Source organism: Oncorhynchus clarkii, chromosome 18, assembly GCF_045791955.1.
Source record: "Oncorhynchus clarkii lewisi isolate Uvic-CL-2024 chromosome 18, UVic_Ocla_1.0, whole genome shotgun sequence".
NCBI lineage: Eukaryota > Metazoa > Chordata > Actinopteri > Salmoniformes > Salmonidae > Oncorhynchus > Oncorhynchus clarkii.
The window spans coordinates 13,870,450-13,898,257 of NC_092164.1; the positions used below are offsets into that span (position 1 = coordinate 13,870,450).

Below are 27,808 nucleotides of genomic sequence, written 5' to 3' on the forward strand. Positions count from 1 at the left end.
ATATAGCCTCTCAAGTTTTCATGCACAAGTATACCTAAGACCAGTCCAAATGACTTGTTATTTTGTAATCAACTTACATTATGTCTCTGGCCAACTGTTGATGTTGATGAGGCCTGTATATAGATAGATTTGGTGATTTATTACAACAAGCAGAAATAACTGTCAGACAAACCCAAACACACATAGGATACGCTGAAGTGATGCCCTATAAACGTTCTATTTAAAATGATTCTGATCAATGGAAACTAAGAATTGTAAGTTCTAGATACTATCCGCATTATAGGCGATGCAGCCTATTTGTAATAGTACTATTGTTGGAAATGTGCAAAAAATACACTGTACAATAGGGAAAGGCAAGAAGAGAATGTTCTATGTGGTAGTATCATGCAGCTCAATGGAGGAAAACGAGGCAGCATTCCCTTGGCTGGGCCTGAGACTGAGAGAGGCAATATTCCATACTGTAGCATGTTTATTTTTATCAGCATGCACCCTCTTCCAGAAAATAAACAAATAAACAAACATAAACAAAAAGCATTCCTTCCATGTCCATTGACACTTAATGAAAGCCCTGCCCAGGCGCTGCATGCCATTCCCTACCTGGTGGGCACTGTGTATGTTGCCTATTGATCAGCTGGGGCCAGGCGCTGAGGTGTCGTGCTTACATACCAAACAAGCTCCCATTAACCCGTCCAGTGAGTGCTGTGGTTGCCCGGGAGACTAATTGCTGTTTATTTAAGGGCACAGAAATAAACATTGCATATATACTGTAACCATACTCTCCAGCCAGGCAGGGAGTCACAGATATAAATGTGGATTATTTTGTTTTGTGGGTGCCCTCTGATTTCATGGTATTTCACCTATTTACGGTCGGCATCCCGGCTCGGCCTTGAGGGCGGACTCGAGGAGAAAGGGCCCCTCTGAAGGGGCCAGTATCTTAGGGGGCATCTGGATGATGCTGGGGGTGTTTGCATAGAACCTCATATGTCATTTTATAAAAAGCAACATTGGGGAGAAGAAGCAGAGAAGGCCTGGTTCATAAACAAGGCCTGGGGCTAGAGTTTGCCCAGTGTCTGGGGACGGCCACCAGGTAATGGGGTAACATGCCACAGTATCTGGCCAGTGGTTATTGCAATGCCATTCCCATCAAGTTCAGCTACCTAAAATTCCCCCCAGAATTATTAAGTCAATATACACACTAGATAAAGTACAGGTCCACATTGATAGCGAGTGCTGGGTGAGATCTCCTCATGCAGTGAATGAATACATTATCTGTTTCTATGCATATGTAAAGAGCTATAGTTCATTTCAATATGTGTAAGTAGGCATTTCACTGTTAGTCCACACCTGTTGTTATCGAAGCATGTGACGAATAACATTTGATTGATATGAAGTGAAACATTACAACACTGAGCAGAAATCCCTTTGATTAGAAAAGGGCATATTTCCGATATGGGCCTAGCACAGTTGGATGACCTGTTTATATTTGTATATATTAGAACAGTATCCTGGCTATACTGATTATAATGTATTAGAACAGTATCCTGGCTATAATGACTATAATGTATTAGAACAGTATCCTGGCTATACTGACTATAATGTATTAGAACAGTATCCTGGCTATACTGACTATAATCTATTAGAACAGTATCCTGGCTATACTGACTATAGTGTATTAGAACAGTATCCTGGCTATAATGACTATAATGTATTAGAACAGTATCCTGGCTATACTGACTATAGTGTATTAGAACAGTATCCTGGCTATAATGACTATAATGTATTAGAACAGTATCCTGGCTATAATGACTATAATGTATTAGAACAGTATCCTGGCTATAATGACTATAATGTATTAGAACAGTATCCTGGCTATACTGACTATAATGTATTAGAACAGTATCCTGGCTATACTGACTATAATGTATTAGAACAGTATCCTGGCTATAATGACTATAATGTATTAGAACAGTATCCTGGCTATACTGACTATAATGTATAAGAACAGTAGCCTGGCCTGATGCCTGGGCACACCCTGTGTTTGTATTGTGATGAATTGTGACCTGAGAAGTTTACTGACTCACATGTTATATTTTACTAGTGAGGTTTCGCTCTCTCTCTCTCTCTCTCTCTCTGACATACAGCACAGTACAGTACAGTACAGTACAGTCCAGTACAGTCCAGTCCAGTACAGTACAGTACAGTACAGTACAGTAAGCTGCTACAACAGATCCCAGAAAGCTTTAATCCAACCTGCCGAAGCCTTCTAACAGGCCTGATTTGTTCAGGGCTACAAGTAAACAGTACTGGTTCACTTGCAACAGTTAAAACAAGCCCTTGGAATGCAGTGAAGACAAAGGGACAGTGATATGGTCCTTTGACCTTGTTCTGGACGAAGAAAAGCCTTGACTTGACATGTCCCGATCCTGAATCATCCCTCCGTTTTCTGCCAATTATGAGCCAGTAGAGGAATCGTTTTACAACCATGTTGTATTTACATTTAGCCTACAGTGCAAAAGGCCACAAAGGAGGTGGAGGTTTTCCGTAGCCTGGTCACAGATATTTTTGTGCTGTTTTGTCAACCCTTTTGGTAAGTGTCACACAGAAAAATAGCCCAAACAGATGTGGGACTAGGTTAGGTTTCAGGCTAGGTTCCAGGCTAGGTTTCAGGCTAGGTTCTAGGCCAGGGTCCAGGAGTTCCAGGCTAGGTTCCAGGCTAGGTTTCAGGCTAGGTTACATGTGCTTGCTGGGGGATGGTCAGGTATTGTTCTTCCATTTTGAGAGCAGCGTTTGGACAGTGAAGGAGCATGGTTTATTTAGTGTGTTGATTAGACTTAATTGACATTCATTTGACTGAGTCACTGATTGGATAAATAGAGAAATGTTGAGGATTGTGGAAAACTTTTTATTCACAGATCTATGGGCCAATATAAACGTAATCCAACACTTCATACACACAAAGACATCTAAACATCTAAACATAACCTAAGCATTGTGTATGTGTTTACTTCTGTAACCATATGATCATACATTGAGAATCTCAAACAGAAGATGGCAGACTGAATGGTCTAAACTGAAATGGAAAATCAAGGTCACACAATTAGAGATTTTTTTAGAAGGCATTTCCACCCATAAAAATGCAACCAACTAATCCACAATGTTTAGTTGGTCCATGTTTTTTGTAACATAAATCATATTGCTTGATTTTAATGCAATCCCAAAAATCGGGGAATTTGAAACAGTCCCAACATGCTTTCAGTGTATGCTTGGTCTGCAGAGAACCTTTCCTGCCAGAGCATCTCAGTGGATGGAAATGTTTACCAAATTACCGTACATAAATCCTTACATGGAAACATCCCCAGTCCCGAATGGAAAAAGATTGTCTTGTGTGTGCGTGTGCGTGCGTGTGTGCGTGTTGCCTAGCAACAAGACATGAACGGTACAGGCTTATATTAGAGAAACCACTTAGTTTTGGACATTTGGTATAAAAGGTGGAAACTTAAAGGATCCCCGCAAAGGCATTGGTAGTAGGCCTATTTGTAAAAATGCTTACTTTACTTAATTACTCACAATTACAAATTTGTTAAAAGTCTTTAGTAGGCTAAACGATACTATTTTGCGTGCCTTGCATAGTTACATCTGGCTACTTCTTGCAGTGTTGAAAACTGTGTATTGTCCTTCCACTCCATTGTAAAGATAACATCCAGAACATTTTAAAATGGCGATAAAGCATACCAGAAAGATGTGCTGAGTGTTCTCAGAATGCACTTAATAAAGATTAACAAATGAGCAAATTGGAAATGCCCCATTGCGTTGTCACTGTCATAAAGTAAATATTGTTGATCCCCTATGATTTGATCCTGCTTCTTAAGGTAGGGAGCCATCTAGTGGTGGCTATGGCCAAGAAATCAGACTGAATCTGAAATTTGAGTCTATTTTGTACATTTATTTTTAGAGATGTCTCGCTAATTTATAACATTTCAATATCCATTGATTGGCACAAGTTACGAAAACGCCTGTTTCAGCCTTTTGAAATTTGGTTTCTCCGGGCCACTGTATATTTTTTTCGAAACTTCCTCACGTGACATCAGTCCAAGTGAAGATGTCAACATCGACAACCGAGTACACTTGAAGTTATTTGACTGATGTTTTTGTCGTATTGCTGGCAATCGGAAGGGAATGTCGATGTTGACCACTGCTTGACTGTCACATAAGATAGGTAAGGTATCTCAAGAAATAGTCTGTGGAATGCTATCCAAGACAAGCTATAACAGCTAGCTAGAGATAGATTCGTGTTGGCTTTGTGAGTAGCCCAGTTTAACGTTCACAAACAACTGCAGGTCCTGCATTGCAATGTAGCTAACACGCTAGCTGGTATTTAACCAGTATTCTACAAGTTAGCTTCCATCATCTCTATACTGTAAGTTGAGAACGTATTTTTATTTTAACAATTTCTGCTATTGTTTGGGTTGTTTGCACGTGTCACATTTCCCCAGAATCATCTGTCTCGGTCTTCTCATCTATTTTATGGCGCATTGTTTACCTGCAGGATGGCTGGATGTCACAATGGCCAATCCACCCTTGTCAACAGCTTGGCCACTCTGCTTCGGAATCATGGTATAGTAACATCACCACCCTCTCTTGAAATCATGTCTGTCTCCCAAAACATATTCTGGACATAGCCCCTGTTATCCCAGACCTGCTAATCTGTTCTTTTGACGTTGTTCGAAATTATTAGGGCCTCATAGCTACACTGTAGCTACATGCTTCATATATTTGATAACTGCTGGTTTTAAGTGGTGTGTTAACATTGTCTCTCCTCTCTCCAGGTACATCTGTACTGGACGGCAGCAGTACCCTGACTCTACAGGCAGACTCTCTGCAGCACCTAGGTCGTCTGTTTGAGCAGTACCTCCTCTCCAGGACTCACCAACATGGCTTCCTGGCTCTGCCCTCACACCCTGCTGACACCACCTCCTTACTGCAGCTCCAGTTCCTGTTTGACGTGCTGCAGAAGACTGTCTCCCTCAAGGTGTGTGTGTGTGTGTGTGTGTGTGTCCTGCTCTATTTGTGAACAGTTTTCTAATAGATGTATGCATAACTTGCTCAGCACTTCATAAATAAAAATGTTCCAACTATAAAACTGAGTTAAGTGGGCATCTTAAGGAATTTCATTGAGCCACTAGGTGGCGCTATGGCATTCTATATAATGTTCTTTGGCCTTTGGTTTTTCATTCCTAGCTCATCACTCCACCTGGGTCGAGGCTTCAGTCAGTGGTCAAGATCTTTCCTTTCAAGTCTCTCAAGTCCTTAGAGGTATGGGAGGAAAATGTGTGCGCTTCTCCTTTGTAACAAAACAGTATAAATGTTGTATATAGAAGAATCTGGCTTACTCTGGGCCTGTTGTTCTGTCTCCCAGTTGAAGCGTATCCCCCCTCACTGTCTGGAGGACCTGAGGGGAGTCTACTCTCAGTTAGAGGTCTTCACCTGCTCCAAGAGCCTCAGTTCCCTGGAGGTAACACACACACACTTCACTGTTTTCTCTTTCTGAATAACAGACCCCTTTGTGTTGTAGTTTGAGCCAGTGTTATTGTTACAGGAGCTACTGTCTCTGTGTGGAGGAGACCTCAGCTCTGCACTGCCCTGGCTGGAGCTGCACACCCTCAACTTCAGCTACAACGCTATAGTCTGCCTGGATGAGTCACTGGTAAGACATGCTCCTGCTCTCTGGTTTATTTATTCACTGACTTTGACATTTGTTTTTAATGTGTATCACTTTTTTGGCCATGTTTTAATGTGAGTCACTCTGCCTTTTTTAGAGTTTACTGAATGTTCTGAAGTCTCTGGATCTTAGTCACAATAAAATCCAGGAGTGTGCTGACTTTCTCAAGGTAATTCTGGATAGGTTTTGTGTCTGTGTGTTGAGAGGGGTCAGAGTTGGAGACATGCAGTAAGTTACTGCACTGGGCTATCTCCATATCTACTGTCTTTCTCCTCCTTCTCTCTCAGCCTCTGAGTGAGCTAGAGCACCTCAACCTGGGCTATAACAATCTCCAAAGAGCACCAACGCTGGGCTTGAGCTCCAGAGCCAAACTCCTCACTCTCATCCTCAGAAACAACGAGCTGGAGACCATCAACGGTACTGTAACACCTCTGATAGACACCATCTGGTCATGCTATAATTAATGATAGTATGGTGGTTTCTCTACAGATAATGGGATATTTAAAAAACATTTTTTTTTTTACCACAGCCCTAATATTGATTTTATCCCTAAACGTATGCCAAAAATCATCAATACCAAATAGTTAGCAATAGTATTCCATCTGCAAGTTCCCTCAAGACTATCTGTTATGCATGACCCCTTGAACTGACCTCTATCAGTATTGGAACAGAGAGGGACTTCAGACAATCAAAGCCTTGGAACTGTTTACAGCCTTGTGTCCACAAACAGTTGGGGGCTATAGATAAACAGGAAGCTAGGAATATATTAATATACTGGCATACTCCAGCGTTTGTTTGCCAGTACTGTCTATCTGCCCATCTCTCTTCCCCCAACTGTCTCCCTATTGTTCAGTGTACTCTCTAAGTCTCTGTTAGTCTTGGATGGCTGACTCTGCCCCCGTCTCAGTATGAGATGCATAGATGTCTGATTTGTGTGTGTGTGACTGTGACCCTATGCAGGAGTGGAGCAGTTGTCGTCCCTACAGCACCTGGACTTGGCTTACAACCTGCTACTGGATCACTCCCAGCTGGCTCCTCTGTCTATGCTGCACAGTCTCAACATGGTGAAGGAGAGAGAGAACTTAGAAGTGTGCTTATCAGTAGTTTACTGTGTGACAGCCTCTGTGTTATCCCAGACCCACTGACCTGTAGCCTCATTGTTATCCCAGACCCACTGACCTGTAGCCTCATTGTTATCCCAGACCCACTGACCTGTAGCCTCATTGTTATCCTAGAACCACTGACCTGTAGCCTCATTGTTATCCCAGACCCACTGACCTGTAGCCTCATTGTTATCCCAGACCCACTGACCTGTAGCCTCATTGTTATCCTAGAACCACTGACCTGTAGCCTCATTGTTATCCCAGACCCACTGACCTGTAGCCTCATTGTTATCCCAGACCCACTGACCTGTAGCCTCTGTCTCTTCTTAGCTGAATCTGAAGGGCAACCCACTGTTCTTCCAGAAGACCCACAGAACCCGCACTGTCCGCCACCTCTCCCCCAAGGCTGCCTACCTCAGAGTGAGTGAGAGGGGGAGGGAGGGAGAAAAATCGGAAAGCTGAATTTGGACCCAGTCTTTTTTTTCATGATTCTCTGTCTCCTCCTCGAGTTTAATATTGTCTCTCCCCCTCTCTCACCTCTAGCTCAGACTGGACAGCAGCCCTCTCTCCTCTTCAGAGTTGTCAGTGAGTAGGCCACTCCTGTGGGTCAGCAGGCATATACTCAACACTTCTCTAGTCTTGTTGGGTCACTTGTTGATCACTTTAAGTTAATTTGTTGGATTCGCCACTTTTTTACCACTTTCAGGTGCTACCCAAACCGGGACAGCTGATTGGGCAGCTTCAGTCCCAGGCCTCGCCCTTGATCACCAGGGCTCCAGAGCGGGGTAACCAGGAAGTAGTGTCCAGCGGGGGCGGGGAGTTGAGTGACAGCCTGTCGGTCAGCGAGGTGGGAGTGACACGACAACGCAAGAAGAAAGCCAAAGTAAGTCAGCTACACAGCTCACTGAGAGGCTGGGGGTCTGTCCTCATCCCCTAGCCACTCTGTGTACCTCTTAAAACCCTGACCAGCTAGAAAAAATACATGTTAATAGCTTTAACTAACCCTCTGATAGGATCAAGATCCTACAGGGTAAGGGTCTAGGGGGTACCTACGGGGTAAGGGGGCTAGGGGTTACCTACGGGGTAAGGGGGCTAGGGGTTACCTACGGGACTAGGGGGTATCTACGGGACTAGGGGTTACCTACGGGGTAAGGGGGCTAGGGGGTACCTACGGGACTAGGGGATACCTACGGGGCTAGGGAGTGTCTATGGGACTAGGGGATACCTACGGGGCTAGGGGGTGTCTACGGGGTAAGGGGGCTAGGGGGTACCTACGGGGCTAGGGGGTGTCTATGGGATAAGGGGGCTAGGGGGTGTCTACGGGGTAAGGGGGCTAGGGGGTGTCTACGGGGTAAGGGGGCTAAGGGGTGTCTATGGGACTAGGGGGTAACTACGGGGCTAGGGGGTACCTACGGGACTAGGGGGTGTCTATGGGATTAGGGGGTACCTACAGGACTAGTAGGTGTCTACGGGGTAAGGGGGCTTGGGGGTACCTACGGGGCTAGGGGGTGTCTACGGGGTAAGGGGGCTAGGGGGTGTCTACGGGGCTAGGGGGCTAGGGGTGTCTATGGAGTAAGGGGGATAGGGGGTACCTACGGGGTAAGGGGGCTAGGCGGTACCTACGGGGCTAGGGGGTACCTACGGGGCTAGGGGGTGTTTACGGGGTAAGGGGGCTAGGCGGTACCTACGGGGCTAAGGGGGGTCTACGGGGTAAGGGGCTAGGGGGTACCTATGGGGTAAGGGGCTAGGGGGTGTCTATGGGGCTAGAGGGTGTCTACGGGGTAAGGGGGCTAGGGGGTACCTACGGGGCTAGGGGGTGTCTACGGGGTAAGGGGGCTAGGGGGTACCTACGGGGCTAGGGGGTACCTACGGGGTAAGGGGGCTAGGCGGTACCTACGGGGCTAGAGGGTGTCTACGGGGTAAGGGGGATAGGGGGTGTCTACGGGGTAAGGGGGAAAGGGGGTGTCTACGGGGTAAGGGGGCTAGGGGGTGTCTACGGGGCTAGGGGGTGTCTACGGGGCTAGGTGGTGGGTAAGGGGGCTAGGTGGTGTCTACAGGGTTAAGGGGGCTAGGGGGTATCTACGGGGTAAGGGGGATAGGGGGTGTCTACGGGGTAAGGGGGCTAGGTGGTGTCTACAGGGTTAAGGGGGCTGGGGTAGCTACGGAGTAAGGGGGATAGGGGGTGTCTACGGGGTAAGGTCCATTTGGAATGAGCAAATCAATACAGGCAGAGGAGAAGGAGCATGTTTCTGGAATGTCGTGTGTATAATATATATATCCATCTGTGTTGTTTCAGAGTAAGGTGAGGGTGAGACGGGCTAGCATCTCAGAGCCCAGTGACTACGACTATGACTATGAACCCAGACCACAGTCCTCTATACAAGGTAAACGTTTACTATATATACAGTGGGGAGAACAAGTATTTGATACACTGTCGATTTTGCAGGTTTTCCTACTTACAAAGCATGTAGAGGTCTGTCATTTTTATCATAGGTACACTCACTTAACAGTGAGAGACGGAATCTAAAACAAACATCCAGAAAATCACATTGTATGATTTTTAAGTAATTAATTAGCATTTTATTGCGTGACATAAGTATTTGATCACCTACCAACCAGTAAGAATTCCGGCTCTCACAGATCTGTTACTTTTTCTTTAAGAACCCCTCCTGTTCTCCACTCATTACCTGTATTAACTGCACCTGTTTGAACTCGTTACCTGTATAAAAGACACCTGTCCACACACTCAATCAAACAGACTCCAACCTCTCCACAATGGCCAAGACCAGAGAGCTATGTAAGGACATCCGGGATATAATTGTAGACCTGCACAAGGCTGGGATGTGCTACAGGACAATAGGCAAGCAGCTTGGTGAGAAGGCAACAACTGTTGGCGCAATTATTAGAAAATGGAAGAAGTTCAAGATGACAGTCAATCACCCTCGGTCTGGGGCTCCATGCAAGATCTCACCTCGTGGGGCATCAATGATCATGAGGAAGGTGAGGGATCAGCCCAGAACTACACGGTAGGACCTGGTCAATGACCTGAAGAGAGCTGGGACCACAGTCTCAGAAAACCATTAGTAACACACTATGCCGTCATGGATTAAAATCCTGCAGGGCACGCAAGGTCCCCCTGCTCAAGCCAGCGCATGTCCAGGCCCGTCTGAAGTTTGCCAATGACCATCTGGATGATCCAGATGGTGATCCGGAGAAGGTCATGTGGTCTGATGAGACAAAAATATAGCTTTTTGGTCTAAACTCCACTCTCCGTATTTGGAGGAAGAAGAAGGATGAGTACAACCCCAAGAACACCATCCCAACCGTGAAGCATGGAGGTGGAAACATCATTCTTTGGGGATGCTTTTCTGCAAAGGGGACAGGACGACTGCACCGTATTGAGGGGAGGATGGATGGGGCCATGTATCGCGAAATCTTGGCAAACAACCTCCTTCCCTCAGTAAGAGCATTGAAGATGGGTCGTGGCTGGGTATTCCAGCATGACAACGACCTGAAACACACAGCCAGGGCAACTAAGGAGTGGCTCTGTAAAAAGCATCTCAAGGTCCTGGAGTGGCCTAGCCAGTCTCCAGACCTGGACCCAATAGAAAATCTTTGGAGGGAGCTGAAAGTCCGTATTGCCCAGCGACAGCCCCGAAACCTGAAGGATCTGGAGAAGGTCTGTATGGAGGAGTGGGCAAAAATCCCTGCTGCAGTGTGTGCAAACCTGGTCAAGAACTACAGGAAACGTATGATCTCTGTAATTGCAAACAGGTTTCTGTACCAAATATTAAGTTCTGCTTTTCTGATGTATCAAATACTTATGTCATGCAATAAAATGCTAATTAATTACTTAAAAATCATACAATGTGATTTTCTGCATTTTTGTTTTAGATTCCGTCTCTCACAGTTGAAGTGTACCTATGATAAAAATTACAGACCTTTACATGCTTTGTAAGGAAACACTGCCGATTTTGCAGGTTATCAAATACTTTTTCTCCCCACTGTGTGTGTGTGTATATTTATATTAGTGTGTATATATATTTATATTAGTGTGTATGTATGTATATATTTGTGTGTGTGTGTGTATATATACACTGCTCCAAAAAATAAAGTGAACACTTAAACAACACAATGTAACTCCAAGTCAATCACACTTCTGTGAAATCAAACTGTCCACTTAGGAAGCAACACTGATTGACAATAAATTTCACATGCTGTTGTGCAAATGGAATAGACAACAGGTGGAAATTATAGGCAATTAGCAAGACACCCCCAATAAAGGAGTGGTTCTGCAGGTGGTGACCACAGTCCACAGTCCTCAGTTCCTATGCTTCCTGGCTGATGTTTTGGTCACTTTTGAATGCTGGCGGTGCTTTCACTCTAGTGGTAGCGTGAGATGGATTCTACAACCCACACAAGTGGCTCAGGTAGTGCAGCTCATCCAGGATGGCACATCGATGCGAGCTGTGGCAAGAAGGTTTGCTGTGTCTGTCAGCGTAGTGTCCAGAGCATGGAGGCGCTACCAGGAGACAGGCCAGTACATCAGGAGACGTGGAGGAGGCCGTAGGAGGGCAACAACCCAGCAGCAGGACCGCTACCTCCGCCTTTGTGCAAGGAGGAGCACTGCCAGAGCCCTGCAAAATGACCTCCAGCAGGCCACAAATGTGCATGTGTCTGCTCAAACGGTCAGAAACAGACTCCATGAGGGTGGTATGAGGGCCCGACGTCCACAGGTGGGGGTTGTGCTTACAGCCCAACACCGTGCAGGATGTTTGGCATTTGCCAGAGAACTCCAAGATGGGCAAATTCGCCACTGGCGCCCTGTGCTCTTCACAGATGAAAGCAGGTTCACACTGAGCACATGTGACAGAGTCTGGAGACGCCGTGGAGAACGTTCTGCTGCCTGCAACATCCTCCAGCATGACCGGTTTGGCGGTGGGTCAGTCATGGTGTGGGGTGGCATTTCTTTGGGCGGCCGCACAGCCCTCCATGTGCTCGCCAGAGGTAGCCTGACTGCCATTAGGTACCGAGATGAGATCCTCAGACCCCTTGTGAGACCATCTGCTGGTGCGGTTGGCCCTGCGTTCCTCCTAATGCAAGACAATGCTAGACCTCATGTTGCTGGATTGTGTCAGCAGTTCCTGCAAGAGGAAGGCATTGATGCTATGGACTGGCCCGCCTGTTCCCCAGACCTGAATCCAATTGAGCACATCTGGGACATCATGTCTCGCTCCATCCACCAACGCCACGTTGCACCACAGACTGTCCAGGAGTTGGCGGATGCTTTAGTCCAGGTCTGGGAGGAGATCCCTCAGGAGACCATCCGCCACCTCATCAGGAGCATGCCCAGGCGTTGTAGGGAGGTCATACAGGCACGTGGAAGCCACACACACTACTGAGCCTCATTTAGACTTGTTTTAAGGACATTACATCAAAGTTGGATCAGCCTGTAGTGTGGTTTTCCACTTTAATTTTGAGTGTGACTCCAAATCCAGACCTCCATGGGTTGATAAATTTGATTTCCATTGATCATTTTTGTGTGATTTTGTTGTCAGCACATTCAACTATGTAAAGAAAAAAGTATTTAATAAGAATATTTCATTCATTCAGATCTAGGATGTGTTATTTTAGTGTTCCCTTAATTTTTTTGAGCAGTGTTTATATAACATAAACCTCCTCTCTCCCCTCAGACATCGTTCTCCCTCACCAGAAGGAGATTGAACGCATGGACAGTTTCAGGGACCAACTGGGTGAGGATTGGCTGCGCTACCAGCATCACCTAGAGGGGGCGCCAATCGCCACCCTAGACAAGGCGGACAGGCCAGCTCCTCCACACCTCAACAACAGTCTCTGTGCCACTCTCTCCCCAACCAACAACAGCCCCATCCAGGCAAGCCTCGCCACCTTTAAGCCCCCTTCTCCAGAGCTGGAAGTCCCGGAGGTTCTACCCCCACCGCTGCTCTCGTCTGAGCCCAAGGAGGAGGCCTCAGACTGGGATGCAGATCTGGAGACAGAGTCCACCCTCCAGTGGCCTGACCACAGCCTCGGGCACACAGAGTCCACCCTGGAGACTACTATGGCAGAGGGACTGGGTCAGGGGTTAGAAGGGACACCGGCGACACCCACGGACACCAGAGAAGAAGAGGAGGAGGACTTGGGAGGTAGGAGCACTTCAGAACTAGCAGTAGCACTCCTGATTGAAGTAGACAACTTATCATCCAGCCTCAACAGTAGTAGCCTCAACAATAGTCCAACCAGCTGTGCTAGAGCAGGAATACAACCAAAATGTGCAAAGACTGGGGGGTTCCAAAGGAACTGATTGGGCAATGCTGAGCCAATCTTTGACCTCTCTTTCGTCTGTCTCTAGTTGACCTGTGTCACCCCCTGCTTGTGGGAGTACTATCATCATCAGAGGAGGAGGAGGAGGAGGGGCTGAGGAGGAAGAACAGGGCCCAGTGTCCTGTGTTCCTCAGGGTCAAGCCAAGACACGTCCTGGAGGTGGACATGAGCAGGGGTCAGTTGCAGGCCCGGCTGGAGTTGGACAGTCTGGGGAGGTTCACCCTGTCCCAGGTCACCTGGACTGAGAGGGTGAGGATCAGGAGGGGAATGGGGGAGGGAGGGAGGATGGAAGGAAAACGAGGGAGGGGAGGAGGGATGGAAGGAGAGGAAAGGTGAGTGGTGGGAGACATGGTTGGGGAGAGGAATTACGCCGAGAGGAAAGGGGGTGATTTTTATTTTATTTTTTGCCTGAAATGATGAAAGAAGTATATGTTTTGTATTTGTTCTAAAGATAGTTCTCTCTCTAGGAGGTGGAGCGAACTCTTCCTGCTGTAGAGCTTCACTTCTGTTACATCAGCAGAGAGAGGAGGAGGAGACGCTATGTTATGCTGGATGATGACCCCCAGGAGGCACTGCAGGTAACACAATAGGGATGTGACAAATGGAAAATGTTCTTACCGGTTAAACAGACATTTTTTAAAGTCAGTTTTCCATTTTAAACTCGGACAGAGAGGAGAGGGGCACAGTATTTGTAGGTCGGCCACCAGGCAGACGGAGTCAGAACCGGGCACTAGGCCTATCTGCATTCAAAAACAGCATTCTATTGCGAGATACTGCGTCTCGCAATTTCTTGGCTTGCAACTTCTGTAAAGCGGGGCTATCATCAATGAATGGGTTAGGATGTTCTACTGGCAGCAGACCGGAGACTGATCACACACATCGTTAGCGAAGAGAAGGATCCGTCCAAACAGTTGTAAAACGTCCACAAGGCTGTGGTCAGTACTCCATGGATGTTGCCATCAGTCCTACAGGTCAGGCCTAGCTCATTAGGCCCAATGATATCTTTCTTGTTGTTTGTGTGTTTTACGTAAGCAGCCATTGGAATGTTCTGTTTTCTTGTTTGGACTTGCATGTGTGTACAATACAAATTTGAAGTAGCCTGTCATCATACAACTGTTCAATCGGAAAATACAAGGACTTTTATTAAAGTTTCAAAGAATGTCTTGGAAAATACATGATCGTAAATACGACGGGTGTTGTGTTGTTGCTAGGCCCTGACAGAGGTCCTGTCGCGGGTGGTGGAGGAGAATGAGCGGCGGGTCATGGAGGGTCGTCCCAGCTGTGTATGCCTGCAGTGTCTCCGCTGTGGGTCAGAGTTCACACAGCGGGGAGGGAAGGAGCAGGAGGACGGAGGGAGATTGAGAGGATGGGCTGGACTGGAAGAGCAGGAGGAGGAGAGGAAGAACAAGTGCAGAGAAGATGGATTGGGTGAGAGAGGCACACTCGTACAGGAACACACATGCACGCATGCTAGGGACCGGCACAGTTATTCAAATATTACAATATCCAAACCGATGTCAGTTTTTTATTTATTTTATTTTACCTTTATTTAACTAGGCAAGTCAGTTATGAACAAATTCTTATTTTCAATGACTGCCTAGGAACAGTGGGTTAACTGCCTTGTTCAGGGGCAGAACGACAGATTTGTACCTTGTCAGCTCGGGGATTCAAACCTGCAACCTTTCAGTTACTAGCCCAACGCTCTAACCACTAGGCTACCTGCTGCCCTAATGGGTTAGTATTCCATTTTTTTTCTTTCTGTGCCACACACAGACCATCACACACACAGACCATCACACACACATGACCAACACACACACACACACACACAGACCATCACACACACATGACCAACACACACACACACACACACACACACACAGACCAACACACACACACACAGACCAACACACACACACACAGACCAACACACACACACACAGACCAACACACACACACACAGACCAACACACACACACACACACACACACAGACCAACACACACACAGACCAACACACACACACACACACACACACACACACACACACACACACACACACACAGACCAACACACACACACATACACACAGACCAACACACACACACACACACACACACAGACACACACACAGACCAACACACACACACGCACACAGACCAACACACACACACACACACACAGACCAACACACACACACACACACACACAGACCAACACACACACACACACACAGACCAACACACACACACACACACACACAGACCAACACACACACGCACACACACAGACCAACACAGACCAACACACACACAGACCAACACACACACACAGACCAACACAGACCAACACACACACACACACACACACAGACCAACACACAGACACACACACACACACAGACCAACACACACACAGACCAACACACACACAGACCAACACACAGACCAACACACACACAGACCAACACACACACACACACACACACACAGACCACACACACACACACACACACACACACACACACACACACACACACACACACACACACACACACACACACACCAACACACACACCAACACACACACACACACACACCAACACACACACACACACACACACAGGCCATCTCACACACACACACAGGCCATCTCACACACACACAGAGACCATCTCACACACACGCACAGACCATCTCACACGCACAGACTATCTCACACACACAGACCGTCACACTCACCCCACACACAGACCATCACACTCACCCCACACACAGACCATCACACAGACCACCCTACACACAGACCATCACACTCACACCACACACAGACCATCACATGCCCATTATTTTGGTTAGCATGGCTAGAAGAAGATATCCGAGTGACTTTGAAAGCGGTGTCTGAAAGGAGCACAGGGGGTTTAAAGGGTGGGTGTCTGTCACCTAATCTCAACCTAATCGAAAACGTATGTAGGGCTGGACGATTTATATTGAATGAATTTGATTAATTCAAATGTATGTTTTCGCAGGATATTCCAAATGCCTGTATCGCAAGAATCAAGTTTTTATTTGAGTTTTTGAGCGGTTTATGTCTGCTTGTTCTCATGTATTTTTGGTCTTGTCTCCTTCGCTCCTCTGTGCTGTGTTCACCTTCCTATTTACACCAGAGATCAACAAAGATGAGAGATCACTTCCTCCTCTGATAAGCGGTTACAACTCGCAATTTGCGTTTTGAGGCTTAGTCCAACAGAATCTGTTATGTGGAAACCGAAAACACATTGAGACATTATTTTACTGTAATAGAGAAGTTAACCTGTCTCAACTCCTCAAATTGCGTGCAGAGCAGACACTATTAAAACAAGAGTATCGATGAACATTGATTCTGGAAAATGGTGAGTTTTGTACCATGTTCCGCTAGCAGCATTTTATTCAAAGACCGTTATACATGCTGTCTAGTCTGTGCTTTATGCTTATTGCACATGTATAAAACAATTACACAAGAAATTAGCAACTCGTTCTCATAGCTGTCTAGTCTGTTTTATAAATGTGCAATAAGCATAAAGCACAATTACACAAGCAATTAGCAACTCGTTCTCATAGCTGTCTAGTCTGTTTTATAAATGTGCAATAAGCATAAAGCACAATTACATAAGGAATTGGCAGCTCGTTCTTATTCTGAGAAATAAGATAGGCCACTTGATTTCAACATCTGAACAAAGTGGACAGGCTAGCATGCTGTTCAAACAGTTGGAGATGGACAAAAGGGTGTTTTATAACAATTCAACTTTTCTACCTCGTTGGCCAGCAAATAAACTCAGCAAAAAAAGAAACATACCTTTTTCAGGACCCTGTCTTTCAAAGATAATTCGTAAAAATCCAAATAACTTCACAGATCTTCATTGTAAAGGGTTTAAACACTGTTTCTCATGCTTATAGTTCAATGAACCATAAACAATTAATGAACATGCACCTGTGGAACGGTCGTTAAGACACTAACAGCCTACAGACGGTAGGCAATTAAGGTCACAGTTATGAAAACTTAGGACACTAAAGAGGCCTTTCTACTGATTCTGAAAAACACCAAAAGAAAGATGCCCAGGGTCCCTGCTCATCTGTGTGAATGTGCCTTAGGCTTGCTGCAAGGAGGCATGAGGACTGCAGATGTGGTCAGGGCAATAAATTGCAATGAGACGCCTAAGACAGCGCTACAGGGAGAAAGGGCGGACAGCGGATCGTCCTCGCAGTGGCAGACCACGTGAAACAACACCTGCACAGGATCGGTACATCTGAACATCACACCTGCGGGACAGGTACAGGATGGCAACAACAACTGCCCGGGTTACACCAGGAACGCACAATCCCTCAATCAGTGCTCAGACTGTCCGCAATAGGCTGAGAGAGGCTGGACTGAGGGCTTGTAGGCCTGTTGTAAGGCAGGTCATCACCAGACATCACCAGCAACAACGTTGCCTATGGGCACAAACCCACCGTTGCTGGACCAGACAGGACTGGAAAAAAGTGCTCTTCACTGACGAGTCACGGTTTTGTCTCAACAGGAGTAATGGTCGGATTCATGTTTATCATCGAAGGAAAGAGCGTTACACCGAGGCCTGTACTCTGGAACGGGATCGATTTGGTGGTGGAGGGTCCGTCATGGTCTGGGGTGGTGTGTCACAGCATCATCGGACTGAGCTTGTCGTCATTGCAAGCAATCTCAACACTGTGCATTACAGGGAAGACATCCTCCTCCCTCATGTGGTACCCTTCCTGCAGGCTCATCCTGACATGACCCTCCAGCATGATAATGCCACCACACACAGAACGAGCAGTATGGCTGATTTCCTGCAAGACAGGAATGTCAGTGTTCTGCTATGGCCAGCAAAGAGCCCGGATCTCCCATTGAGCACGTCTGGGACCTGTTGGATCAGAGGGCTAGAGCCCCCCCCCCCCCCAGAAATATCTGGGAACTTGCAGGTGCCTTGGTGGAAGAGTGGAGTAACATCTCACAGCAAGAACTGGCAAATCTGGTGCAGTTCATGTAGACGAGATGCATTGCAGTACTTAATGCAGCTGGTGGCCACACCAGATACTGACTATTACTTTTAATTTTGACCCCCCCTTGTTCAGGGACACATTATTCAATTTCTGTTAGTCACATGTCTGCGGAACGTGTTCAGTTTATGTCAGTTCTTGAATCTTATGTTCATACAAATATTTACTCAGTTTGCTGAAAATAAACACAGTTGACAGTGAGAGGACATTTATTTTTTCGCTGAGTTTAGATCCAAGTTGGTTAGACATGAAATATAAAGATTAGCTGGCTACTCATAAGCATGTGGGCTTGTGCTTGAGAGTTGTTTACAGTGCCTTTGGAAAGTATTCAGATCCCTTGACCTTTTTTCCATACAGCCTTATTCTAAAATTGATTCAATTGTTGTTGTTTTTTCTCATCGATCTACTCGCAATACCCTATAATGACAAAGCAAAAACTGTTGTTTTTTTTAGAAATGTTTGCTAATTTATTGAAGAGAAAAAAAAAACCATTACATTTACATACAGTACCAGTCAAACGTTTGGACACACCTACTCATTCAACGGTTTTTCTTTATTTTTACATTCTACATTGTAGAATAATAATGAAGACATCAAAACTATGAAATTTACTCAGTACTTTGTTGAAGCACCTTTGGCAGCGATTTACAGCATTGCGTCTTAGGTATGACGCTACAAGCTTGGTACACCATTCAGAGACTTGTCCCGAAGCCACTCTTGTGTTGTCTTGGCTGTGTGCTTAGGGTCATTGTCCTGTTGGAAGGTGAACCTTCGCCCCAGTCTGAGGTCATGAATGCTCTGGAGCAGGATTTCATCAAGGATCTCTCTGTATTTTTGCTCCATTCATCTTTGCCTCAATCCTGACTAGTTTCCCAGTCCCTGCCGCTAAAAAACATCCCCACAGCATGATGCATGCTTCACCATAGGGATGGTGCCAGGTTACCTCCAGATGACGCTTGGCATTCAGGCCAAATGTTCACTCTTGGTTTCATCAGACCAGAGAATATTGTTCTCATGGTCTGAGAGTCCTTTAAGTGCCTTTTGGCCAACTCCAGATGGTTGTCCTTCTGGAAGGTACTCCCATCTCCACAGAGGAACTCTGCCAGAGTGACCATCGGGTTCTTGGTCACTGACCAAGGTCCTTCTCCCCCGATTGCTCAGTTTGGCCGGGTGGCCAGCTCTAGGAAGAGTCTTGGTGGTTCCAAACTTCTTCCATTTAAGGAAAATGGAGGCCTCTGTGTTCTTGGGGACCTTCAATGCTACAGAAATGTTATGGTACCCTTTCCCAGATCTGTGCCTTAACACAATCCTGTCTCGGAGCTCTACAGACAATTCCTTCGACCTCATGGCTTGGTTTTTGCTCTGACATGCACTGTCAACTGTGGGACCTTATATCAATTGAATTTACCACAGGTGGACTCCAATCAAGTTGTAGAAACATCTCAATGATGATCAATGGAAAGAAACAAGATGCATCTGAGCTAAATTTCGAGTCTCATAGCAAATGTTCTGAATACTTATGTTAATAAGATATTTCTGTTTTTTATTCCAACCTGTTTTAGAATAAGGCTGTAACTTAACAACGTGGAAAAAGTCGAGGGGTCGGAATACTTTCCAAAGGCACTGTATGAGACCTGTGTTAATTTTATATAATGCCTGCCACAAGAAGTTAGTCATTATTAGTGAATGTGCGTTATGCTTAGTTCTGGTAAACATTTGATCAAAAATGACATCTTACTAGACAGACTTGAACACCAGATCACTGATTATTGCAAAACAAAAATGCGGGTTTTGATAAAATAATTAAATGATTAGTGGGTCTTGGTTGTGGAAGGCTTATATTTAGCATAGGTATACTTTCACTAACCCTGAATTAATTAGATTATTACTGACTGTTTGAAATGCAGTGTATTTGACCTTTTAATTGTACAAAAAAATCTTAATTAGAGAATATAGATAAAAAAAATCAAGCTATATATCGTTACTCAGCCCATGAGTTTGAAAATATTGAGGTGATTTGTAGGCCATATCGCCCATCCCTACACTTATCGGAGAGGGTAGCCTAGTGGTTAGAGCGTTGGACTAGGACTAGTTGGACTAGTAACCGAAAGGTTGCAAGTTCGAATCCCCGAGCTGACAAGGTACAAATCTGTCGTTCTGCCCCTGAACAGGCAGTTAACCCACTGTTCCTAGGCCGTCATTGAAAATAAGAATTTGTTCTTAACTGACTTGCCTAGTAAAATAAAGGTAAAATAAAAAATTCTGGACCTCGTCTGAGACAGTGTTTTTCTACCACCATCAACAACACCAAATGATGGAATGTCTCATGGATGAATGGTGTCTCATCCCTCTAGAGTTCCAGACACTTGTAGAATCTATGCCAAGGCGCATTGAAGCTGTTTTTGCACATCGTGGTGGCCCAACGCCATATTCAGACACTTTATGTTGGTGTTTCCTTTTATTTTGCTCATGTTCAGTCATCTCCATCTCTCTGATAGAGATCTCCAGGTCTGGTCTTAAGGACAGGGCTCTACTGGCAGCGTGCAGGATCACCTTATCTTCCTGCCCTGACAGACGTCACACAGATGTGGGCGGAGGTCCAAAGACAAGTCGTTCTAAAACCTCTTGAAGTTACTATGGCAACAGACATAACGGCTATGGTCCAAGCGACCACATTTTTCCTTATAAGTTGGCTGTCAAAACTTTGTTGAAGGTGCTTGTGAGGTTCTTCTATCAACTATTTTAATCAACTCTCTTTCTTAAGTACTAATTTACCAGAACAAATCCCTCAAACACCCCAAATGTAGCTTTTCATTCCTGTTGGTCTTTTAACTCTTGACTGCTGGTCCCACAGACGACTAACTAACCGCTATAATTAGCGGAGACCGATCGCTTGAAGCACTTGGTATCAGCTTAGCCCTCCTCTCCTGGTCCTCAACAACCCAGACCTGAAATGTCTACATGCTCTGACATGCCCAGAGCTCAGGGAGAGTTTGTTCTACAAATTTATATGGCTTTTGACAGTTGTAACTTCTAGTTGGAATGTAGTTAGTCATATCCCTTTTACAGTGGGGCAAAAAAGTATTTAGTCAGTCACCAATTGTGCAAGTTCTCCCACTTAAAAAGATGAGAGAGGCCTGTAATTTTCATCATAGGTACACTTCAACTATGACAGACAAAATGAGAAAAGAAATCCAGAAAATCACATTGTAGGATTTTTTTATGAATTTATTTGCAAATAAGTATTTGGTTAATAACAAAAGTTTATCTCAATACTTTGTTATATACCCTTTGTTGGCAATGACAGAGGTCAAATGTTTTCTGTAAGTCTTCACAAGGTTTTCACACACTGTTGCTGGTATTTTGGCCCATTCCTCCGTGCAGATCTCTAGAGCAGTGATGTTTTGGTGCTGTTGCTGGGCAACACGGACTTTCAACTCCCTCCAAAGATTTTCTATGGGGTTGAGATCTGGAGACTGGCTAGGCCACTCCAGGACCTTGAAATGCTTCTTACGAAGCCACTCCTTCGTTGCCCGGGCGGTGTGTTTGGGATCATTGTCATGCTGAAAGACCCAGCCACGTTTCATCTTCAATGCCCTTGCTGATGGAAGGAGGTTTTCACTCAAAATCTCATGATACATGGCCCCATTCATTCTTTCCTTTACATGGATCAGGCGTCCTGGTCCCTTTGCAGAAAAACAGCCCCAAAGCATGATGTTTCCACCCCCATGCTTCACAGTAGGTATGGTGTTCTTTGGATGCAACATTCTTTGTCCTCCAAACACAACAAATTGAGTTTTTACCAAAAAGTTATATTTTGGTTTCATCTGACCATATGACATTCTCCCAATCTTCTTCTGGATCATCCAAATGCTCTCTAGCAAACTTCAGATGGGCCTGGACATGTACTGGCTTAAGCAGGGGGACACGTCTGGCACTGCAGGATTTGAGTCCCTGGCGGCGTAGTGTGTTACTGATGGTAGGCTTTGTTACTTTGATCCCAGCTCTCTGCATGTCCCCCCGTGTGGTTCTGGGATTTTTGCTCACCATTCTTGTGATCATTTTAACCCCACGGGGTGAGATCTTGCGTGGAGCCCCAGATCGAGGGAGATTATCAGTGGTCTTGTATGTCTTCCATTTCCTAATAATTGCTCCCACAGTTGATTTCTTCAAACCAAGCTGCTTACCTATTGCAGATTCAGTCTTCCCAGCCTGGTGCAGGTCTACAATTTTGTTTCTGGTGTCCTTTGACATCTCTTTGGTCTTGGCCATAGTGGGGTTTGGAATGTGACTGTTTGAGGTTGTGGACAGGTGTCTTTTATACTGATAACAAGTTCAAACAGGTGCATTAATACAGGTAACGAGTGGAGGAAAGAGGAGCCTCTTAAAGAAGAAGTTACAGGTCTATGAGAGCCAGAAATCTTGCTTGTTTGTAGGTGACCAAATACTTATTTTCCACCATAATTTGCAAATAAATTCATAATTTTTTTTCTCATTTTGTCTGTCATAGTTGAAGTGTACCTATGATGAAAATTACAGGCCTCTCATCTTTTTAAGTGGGAGAACTTGCACAATTGGTGGCTGACTAAATACTTTTTTGCCCCACTGTATATGCTGAGTACGACATCTACACCAAGGGAATGCTGAAGTGTCTAGTCATTAACTCTGTTTTTAAAGAGCAGATTATGGACAGAATTTTGCCTTTTTAAAACAAGTATTTTTATGTACTAGAATGAAACCATTACAACACACTAATTTACCAATATGTACGAATTCACACTGAAGTATAACACCTTTTTGAAACCATGTATTCATTTTCTGTTACTTATCAATTTACACAACGTCTTCAGGAAGTACCATCATCTGTCCTGAGTGTGGTAGTGATCATGTGGTCCAGCTGGCTGGCCAATCAGCTCCCTCCACCAGTACGCCCGTCCATGGTTCCCCATGCCAAGACGGGACTGACCGACACTTTACCTTCAACCACAGAGATACACCTCTACCCAGTCACCCTGGCAACAAGGTTTGAGATTTTATAGTCTTTATGATTTATTTAAATATATTGTTGTATGATGAACATGTTTTTAAAGTCTAGGGCAGTGGTTCCCAAACTTTTTATAGTCCCGTACTACTTCAAACATTCAACCTCCAGCTGCGTACCCCCTCTAGCACCAGGGTCAGCGCACTCTCAAATATATATTTTTTGCAGTCATTGTAAGCCTGCCACACACACGCTATACGATACATTTAGAAAACATAAGAATGAGTGAGGTTTTTGTCACAACCCGGCTCGTGGGAAGTGAAAAGAGCTCTTATAGGACCAGGATGATGATGATGATGATAAAAAAATAATTTTGCTCTTTATTTAACCATCTTACATAAAACCTTATTTGTTTATTGAAAATTGTGAAGAACTCACCACAGGTTAATGAGAAGGGTGTGCTTGACAGGATGCACACAACTCTGCTATGTTGGGTTGTATTGAAGAGAGTCTGTCTTAAATCATTTTCCACACACAGCCTGTGCCTGTATTTGTTTTCATGTTTGTGAAGGCTGAGAATCCACTCTCACATAGGTACTTCGTTGCAAAGGGCATCAGTGTCTTAACAGCACGATTTGCCAAGGCAGGATACTCTGAGCGCAGCCCAATCCATAAATCTGGAATTAACTTCTGATTAAAATGACATTTTCACAGAACCGCTTGTTGCAATTTTGACGATGCTCTCTTGTTCAGATATCGGTAAGTGGACTGGAGGCAGGGCATGAAAAGGATAATGAATCCAGTTGTTTGTGTCGTCCTTTTCGGGAAAGTACCTGCTGATTCGCTGTATTAAATTTGACATTGTCCGTAAGCTTGAGTTCATTTGCACACACAAAAATCATACAATGATGGAAAGACCTGTGTGTTGTCCTTGTTAATGCAGACAGAGAAGAGCTCCAACTTCTTAATCATAGCATCAATTTTGTCCTGCACATTGAATATAGTTGCGGAGAGTCCCTGTGATCCTAGATTCAGATCATTCAGGTGAGAAAAAACATCCCCCAGATAGACCAGTCGTGTGAGAAACTCGTCATCATGCAAGCAGTCAGACAAGTGAAAATGATGGTCAGTAAAGAACTTTAAGCTCGTCTCTCAATAAAAAAAACTGTCAATACTTTGCCCCTTGATAACCAACACACTTCTGTATGTTGTAGAAGCGGTACAAGGTCACTGCCCATATCATTGCATAATGCAGAAAATACACGAGAGTTCGGGGGCCTTGCTTTAACAAAGGTAACCATTTTCACTGTAGTGTCCAAAGTGTCTTTCAAGCTGTCAGACATTCCCTTGGCAGCAAGAGCCTCTCGGTGGATGCTGCAGTGTACCCAAGTAGCATCGGAAGCAACTGCTTGCATGCGCATTACCACTCCACTATGTCTCCCTGTCATGGCTTTTGCGCCATCAGTACAGATACCAACACATCTTGACCACCAAAGTCCATTTGATGTCACAAAGCTGTCCAGTACTCCACTATGTCTCTCCTGTTGTCCTGGTTTCCAGTGGTTTGCAGAAGAGGATGTCTTCCTTAATTGACCCCCCATAAACGTAACAGGCCGGAGGAGCTGTGCCAGGCCCGCCACGTCTGTTGACTCATCCAGCTGTAACGCATAATTCACTGGCTTGTTTGCGAAGCAGTAATTGTTTCAAAACATCTCCTGCCATGTCACTGATGCGTCGTGTTGTTTATGAAGGCATTGTCTGTATAGTTTTTTGGGGGGCCTTTCCCCCAGCATTGTCCCAGCAATATCCTTTGCAGCAGGAAGAATTAAGTCGTCCACAATAGTATGGGGCTTGTCTGTTCTAGTCACTCGGTAGCTCACCATATAAGACGCTTCTAGCCCCTTCTTATTAATGGTATTTGTTGCTTTTACTAATCAAACGTCTTAATTCTCACTCAAACTCCTGTGGCTTATTTTTCAAATAGGCATGTTCTGTTTCTAAATGTCTGCGCAAGAGTGAAGGTTTCATTGAGTTGTGAGATAGTACTTTTGCCCATATAACACACTGTGGCTGAGGAAAGGCACTACTCCCAATATAAGTGAACTCCAAATCAATGTATTTCTCATCATATTTGCACCTCTTCGATGGTCCAATGTCCCTGTCTGTTGTTCGGTGCTTTCCCGAGTAAGGGGGCAGTAGCTCTTCAGCTGCATCAGATTCACAACTGGCAGTGTCCATGCTAGCTGGGCTAACAACAAATGTAGAATTACTGATGCTAGCATTGGATGTGCTCGTGGAAGCAGAACAACTTGTTGTCGACAGGTGCAGTACTACTGGTAGTACCAGTCTCTATAGACGCGGGCTTTACTTTTTGTAACCATTAACCACCACCAGCAAACGGAATGAGCAGCACCTACGTTTTGGCTACATATGGACCGTTAGTGGAATTCCCGTGAGAGAGTAACCGTTAATGTGATTGGATGTTAATTATTTGACTAGGCTACCTGTATTTGACAATGTGTTGTCTTGCTGAACATGAGATCGTTAAATTTTTTGGCAGTGAAACGAGGCTACTTAGGCGAGGGGGGGGGGGGGAACTCGCCCAAATGTATAGCCCTGTTGAAAAATCTAAATGGACTGTTTGAAAATGTATTTTAAAATGTGAATCACATTTTTATTTGGCGTACCCCTGGCGGCATTGCGCGTACCCCAGTTTGATTACCCTAGACCAAGTATTCCCAATCAGCTTTCAGGCCCCGCCGTAGTGTCAATAAATCTCTCATATTCCCCCTCCCTCTGTTTTTAGGACCCCACCATGGAAGGTCCTTCCTCTGCCAGGGCCAGCCACTTCGGCAGCCCTGCCATGAAGGCCTCAACCCAGGACACTATCCAGACCAGCATCTCCATGGAGGACCCCACCTCCTTCTTCTCAGCCAAGGGAAGCTCCTTCTCCCTGGGGGAGACCTGGGAGGACCAGAGCCGTGACCGGAGTCTGTCCCAACCTGCCAGCTTCTACAGTACAGAGGGCCAGAGTAAAGGAGGTATAGCAGGTAGCTACAGCTATGCTGTTAGTGCTACCTCACCTGGACCCCAGGATCAGCATGCAGAACAAGCCAGTCCAGGTGGGTCCTGGAGAAAGTTGCGTCCTCCTCCCTTTGCATAGACATAATTTTGTAGTCATAATATATAATTTTGAATACTTCTGCAATAACCAATGTTATTGCTAAGATATAACATCTGTGTATTGTGATGGTGAAAGGCATGAACAAAATAACATTGTTTGATTGGGACCTTTGGTTTTTATCAGCCATCAGATGAAGTCATAAAATGGATATGATCCTGAAATAGAAGTGATCACATGACCTGGATTTGAACCTTTTTATTTAAAGATTTTTCATCAAATGGCCCCCTTTTTTTATTTTTATGTTAGTCGGTCCAGCACCATCCTCAGACAATTGCTTTCATTTTTGGTGTAATTCACATTTCTGGAAAAGGTTTAAAATAAAGGTTCAAATCCAGGTAATGTGAGATGATAGTCCAAAACACAGGGCCCTAGTGATAGGAGACAAGGAGGAAATGCATATTTTGATTTTGCAAGAACGAGTATAACACAACAATCCATAGGAGGTTATTTGACATTGGTGACAGTCTCCCAGGCTGACCCCTTGGGTCTCTCTCTGTCTGTGGGTCTTACAGTAAGATCTCATATGGTTTAGTAAGACCGTTACTATTAGAACTGATGGGAGAGGAAGGAATGCTTTCGCCTCCACAGAGAAGACAATGGAATGGAGAGAGGAGAGATGGAGAAAGAGTGATCTTAGAGGGGGTATAAATGCTGTATATACACAGTATAATAGACCTTTATATTTCCCTCTGGTATACTGTAGCAGCCAGAGATGCTGAATGACTGACAACATGGAATCCTTGTTTAAAATCCACACGCCACTGCAGAGACCCATCCCAAAGCCTCTGAGCTGACGCTAATTTGAGACTACTTCTGAGAGGATGAAGTCGCGTCCTTTAGTCTAACACCAGTTTACTACATGTAGATGAAAAACAACTCGGATCTGATTTCCATGTATTTGGGACACATTGATCTGAATATCGCTCATGTTAGATGCGTTGAGATGAACTGAGTGGAAAGACTCAGGTGTAAATGCAACATTTGAAAACTCTTGCTTTAGCTATAGACACTTCCGCTCAGTGATATATGTAGCATTGGACCAGATTCAGAGAGGCCTAGTGAATGATGGCCACAAAGTCAATAGGCCAGTTTCCTGGCAGTTAGTTACTATCTATTGTGTCTGGGGTGTATGTGTGTCACCTTGCACTAAATGGACCAGCAGCCCTATGCCAAGTTATATTTACTACACAGCGACAGCATAATGCTCCATAAACTACAGTTTAGAGACCGTTTAGATTTAGTGGGAGGGTGGGTTAAATCTATATGTTCAATTGTGAGACACCCATCCCTTTTATCAGTTTAGTGTGATCTGCCAAGGTAATAACTGAAAAATATATTTGTTTAAAAGGGGAAGTAGGGAGACTACATAGCCAAAATGTTATTGGGTCTGTTAGCTGTTACATACTAACTGTACTGTTTGTAAACTAGT

At 45.0% G+C, this 27,808-nt stretch overlaps 1 protein-coding gene across 3 annotated transcripts in view; it reads left to right on the forward strand.

The window, feature by feature from the left end:
* The first annotated feature begins 4,066 nt into the window (after positions 1–4,066).
* The window catches only part of LOC139373020 (serine/threonine-protein kinase 11-interacting protein-like), a 43,841-nt gene continuing 20,099 nt past the window's right edge, over positions 4,067–27,808 (forward strand). Inside the window, exons 1-19 of one of the 3 annotated variants that reach the window (XM_071112991.1) lie at positions 4,067–4,216; positions 4,547–4,614; positions 4,827–5,029; positions 5,239–5,313; positions 5,417–5,512; positions 5,597–5,704; positions 5,817–5,888; positions 6,007–6,136; positions 6,680–6,783; positions 7,153–7,242; positions 7,366–7,407; positions 7,529–7,705; positions 9,119–9,206; positions 12,516–12,986; positions 13,193–13,413; positions 13,632–13,742; positions 14,376–14,592; positions 23,065–23,237; positions 26,002–26,317. In XM_071112991.1, coding sequence (XP_070969092.1) covers positions 4,548–4,614; positions 4,827–5,029; positions 5,239–5,313; positions 5,417–5,512; positions 5,597–5,704; positions 5,817–5,888; positions 6,007–6,136; positions 6,680–6,783; positions 7,153–7,242; positions 7,366–7,407; positions 7,529–7,705; positions 9,119–9,206; positions 12,516–12,986; positions 13,193–13,413; positions 13,632–13,742; positions 14,376–14,592; positions 23,065–23,237; positions 26,002–26,317 — 2,761 coding nt within the window. In that variant the 5' untranslated portion in view covers positions 4,067–4,216; position 4,547. Of the gene's footprint in view, positions 4,418–4,493; positions 4,615–4,826; positions 5,030–5,238; positions 5,314–5,416; positions 5,513–5,596; positions 5,705–5,816; positions 5,889–6,006; positions 6,137–6,679; positions 6,784–7,152; positions 7,243–7,365; positions 7,408–7,528; positions 7,706–9,118; positions 9,207–12,515; positions 12,987–13,192; positions 13,414–13,631; positions 13,743–14,375; positions 14,593–23,064; positions 23,238–26,001; positions 26,318–27,808 lie in introns of all 3 variants that reach the window. The other 2 variants (XM_071112992.1, XM_071112993.1) reach the window with 2 other exon arrangements.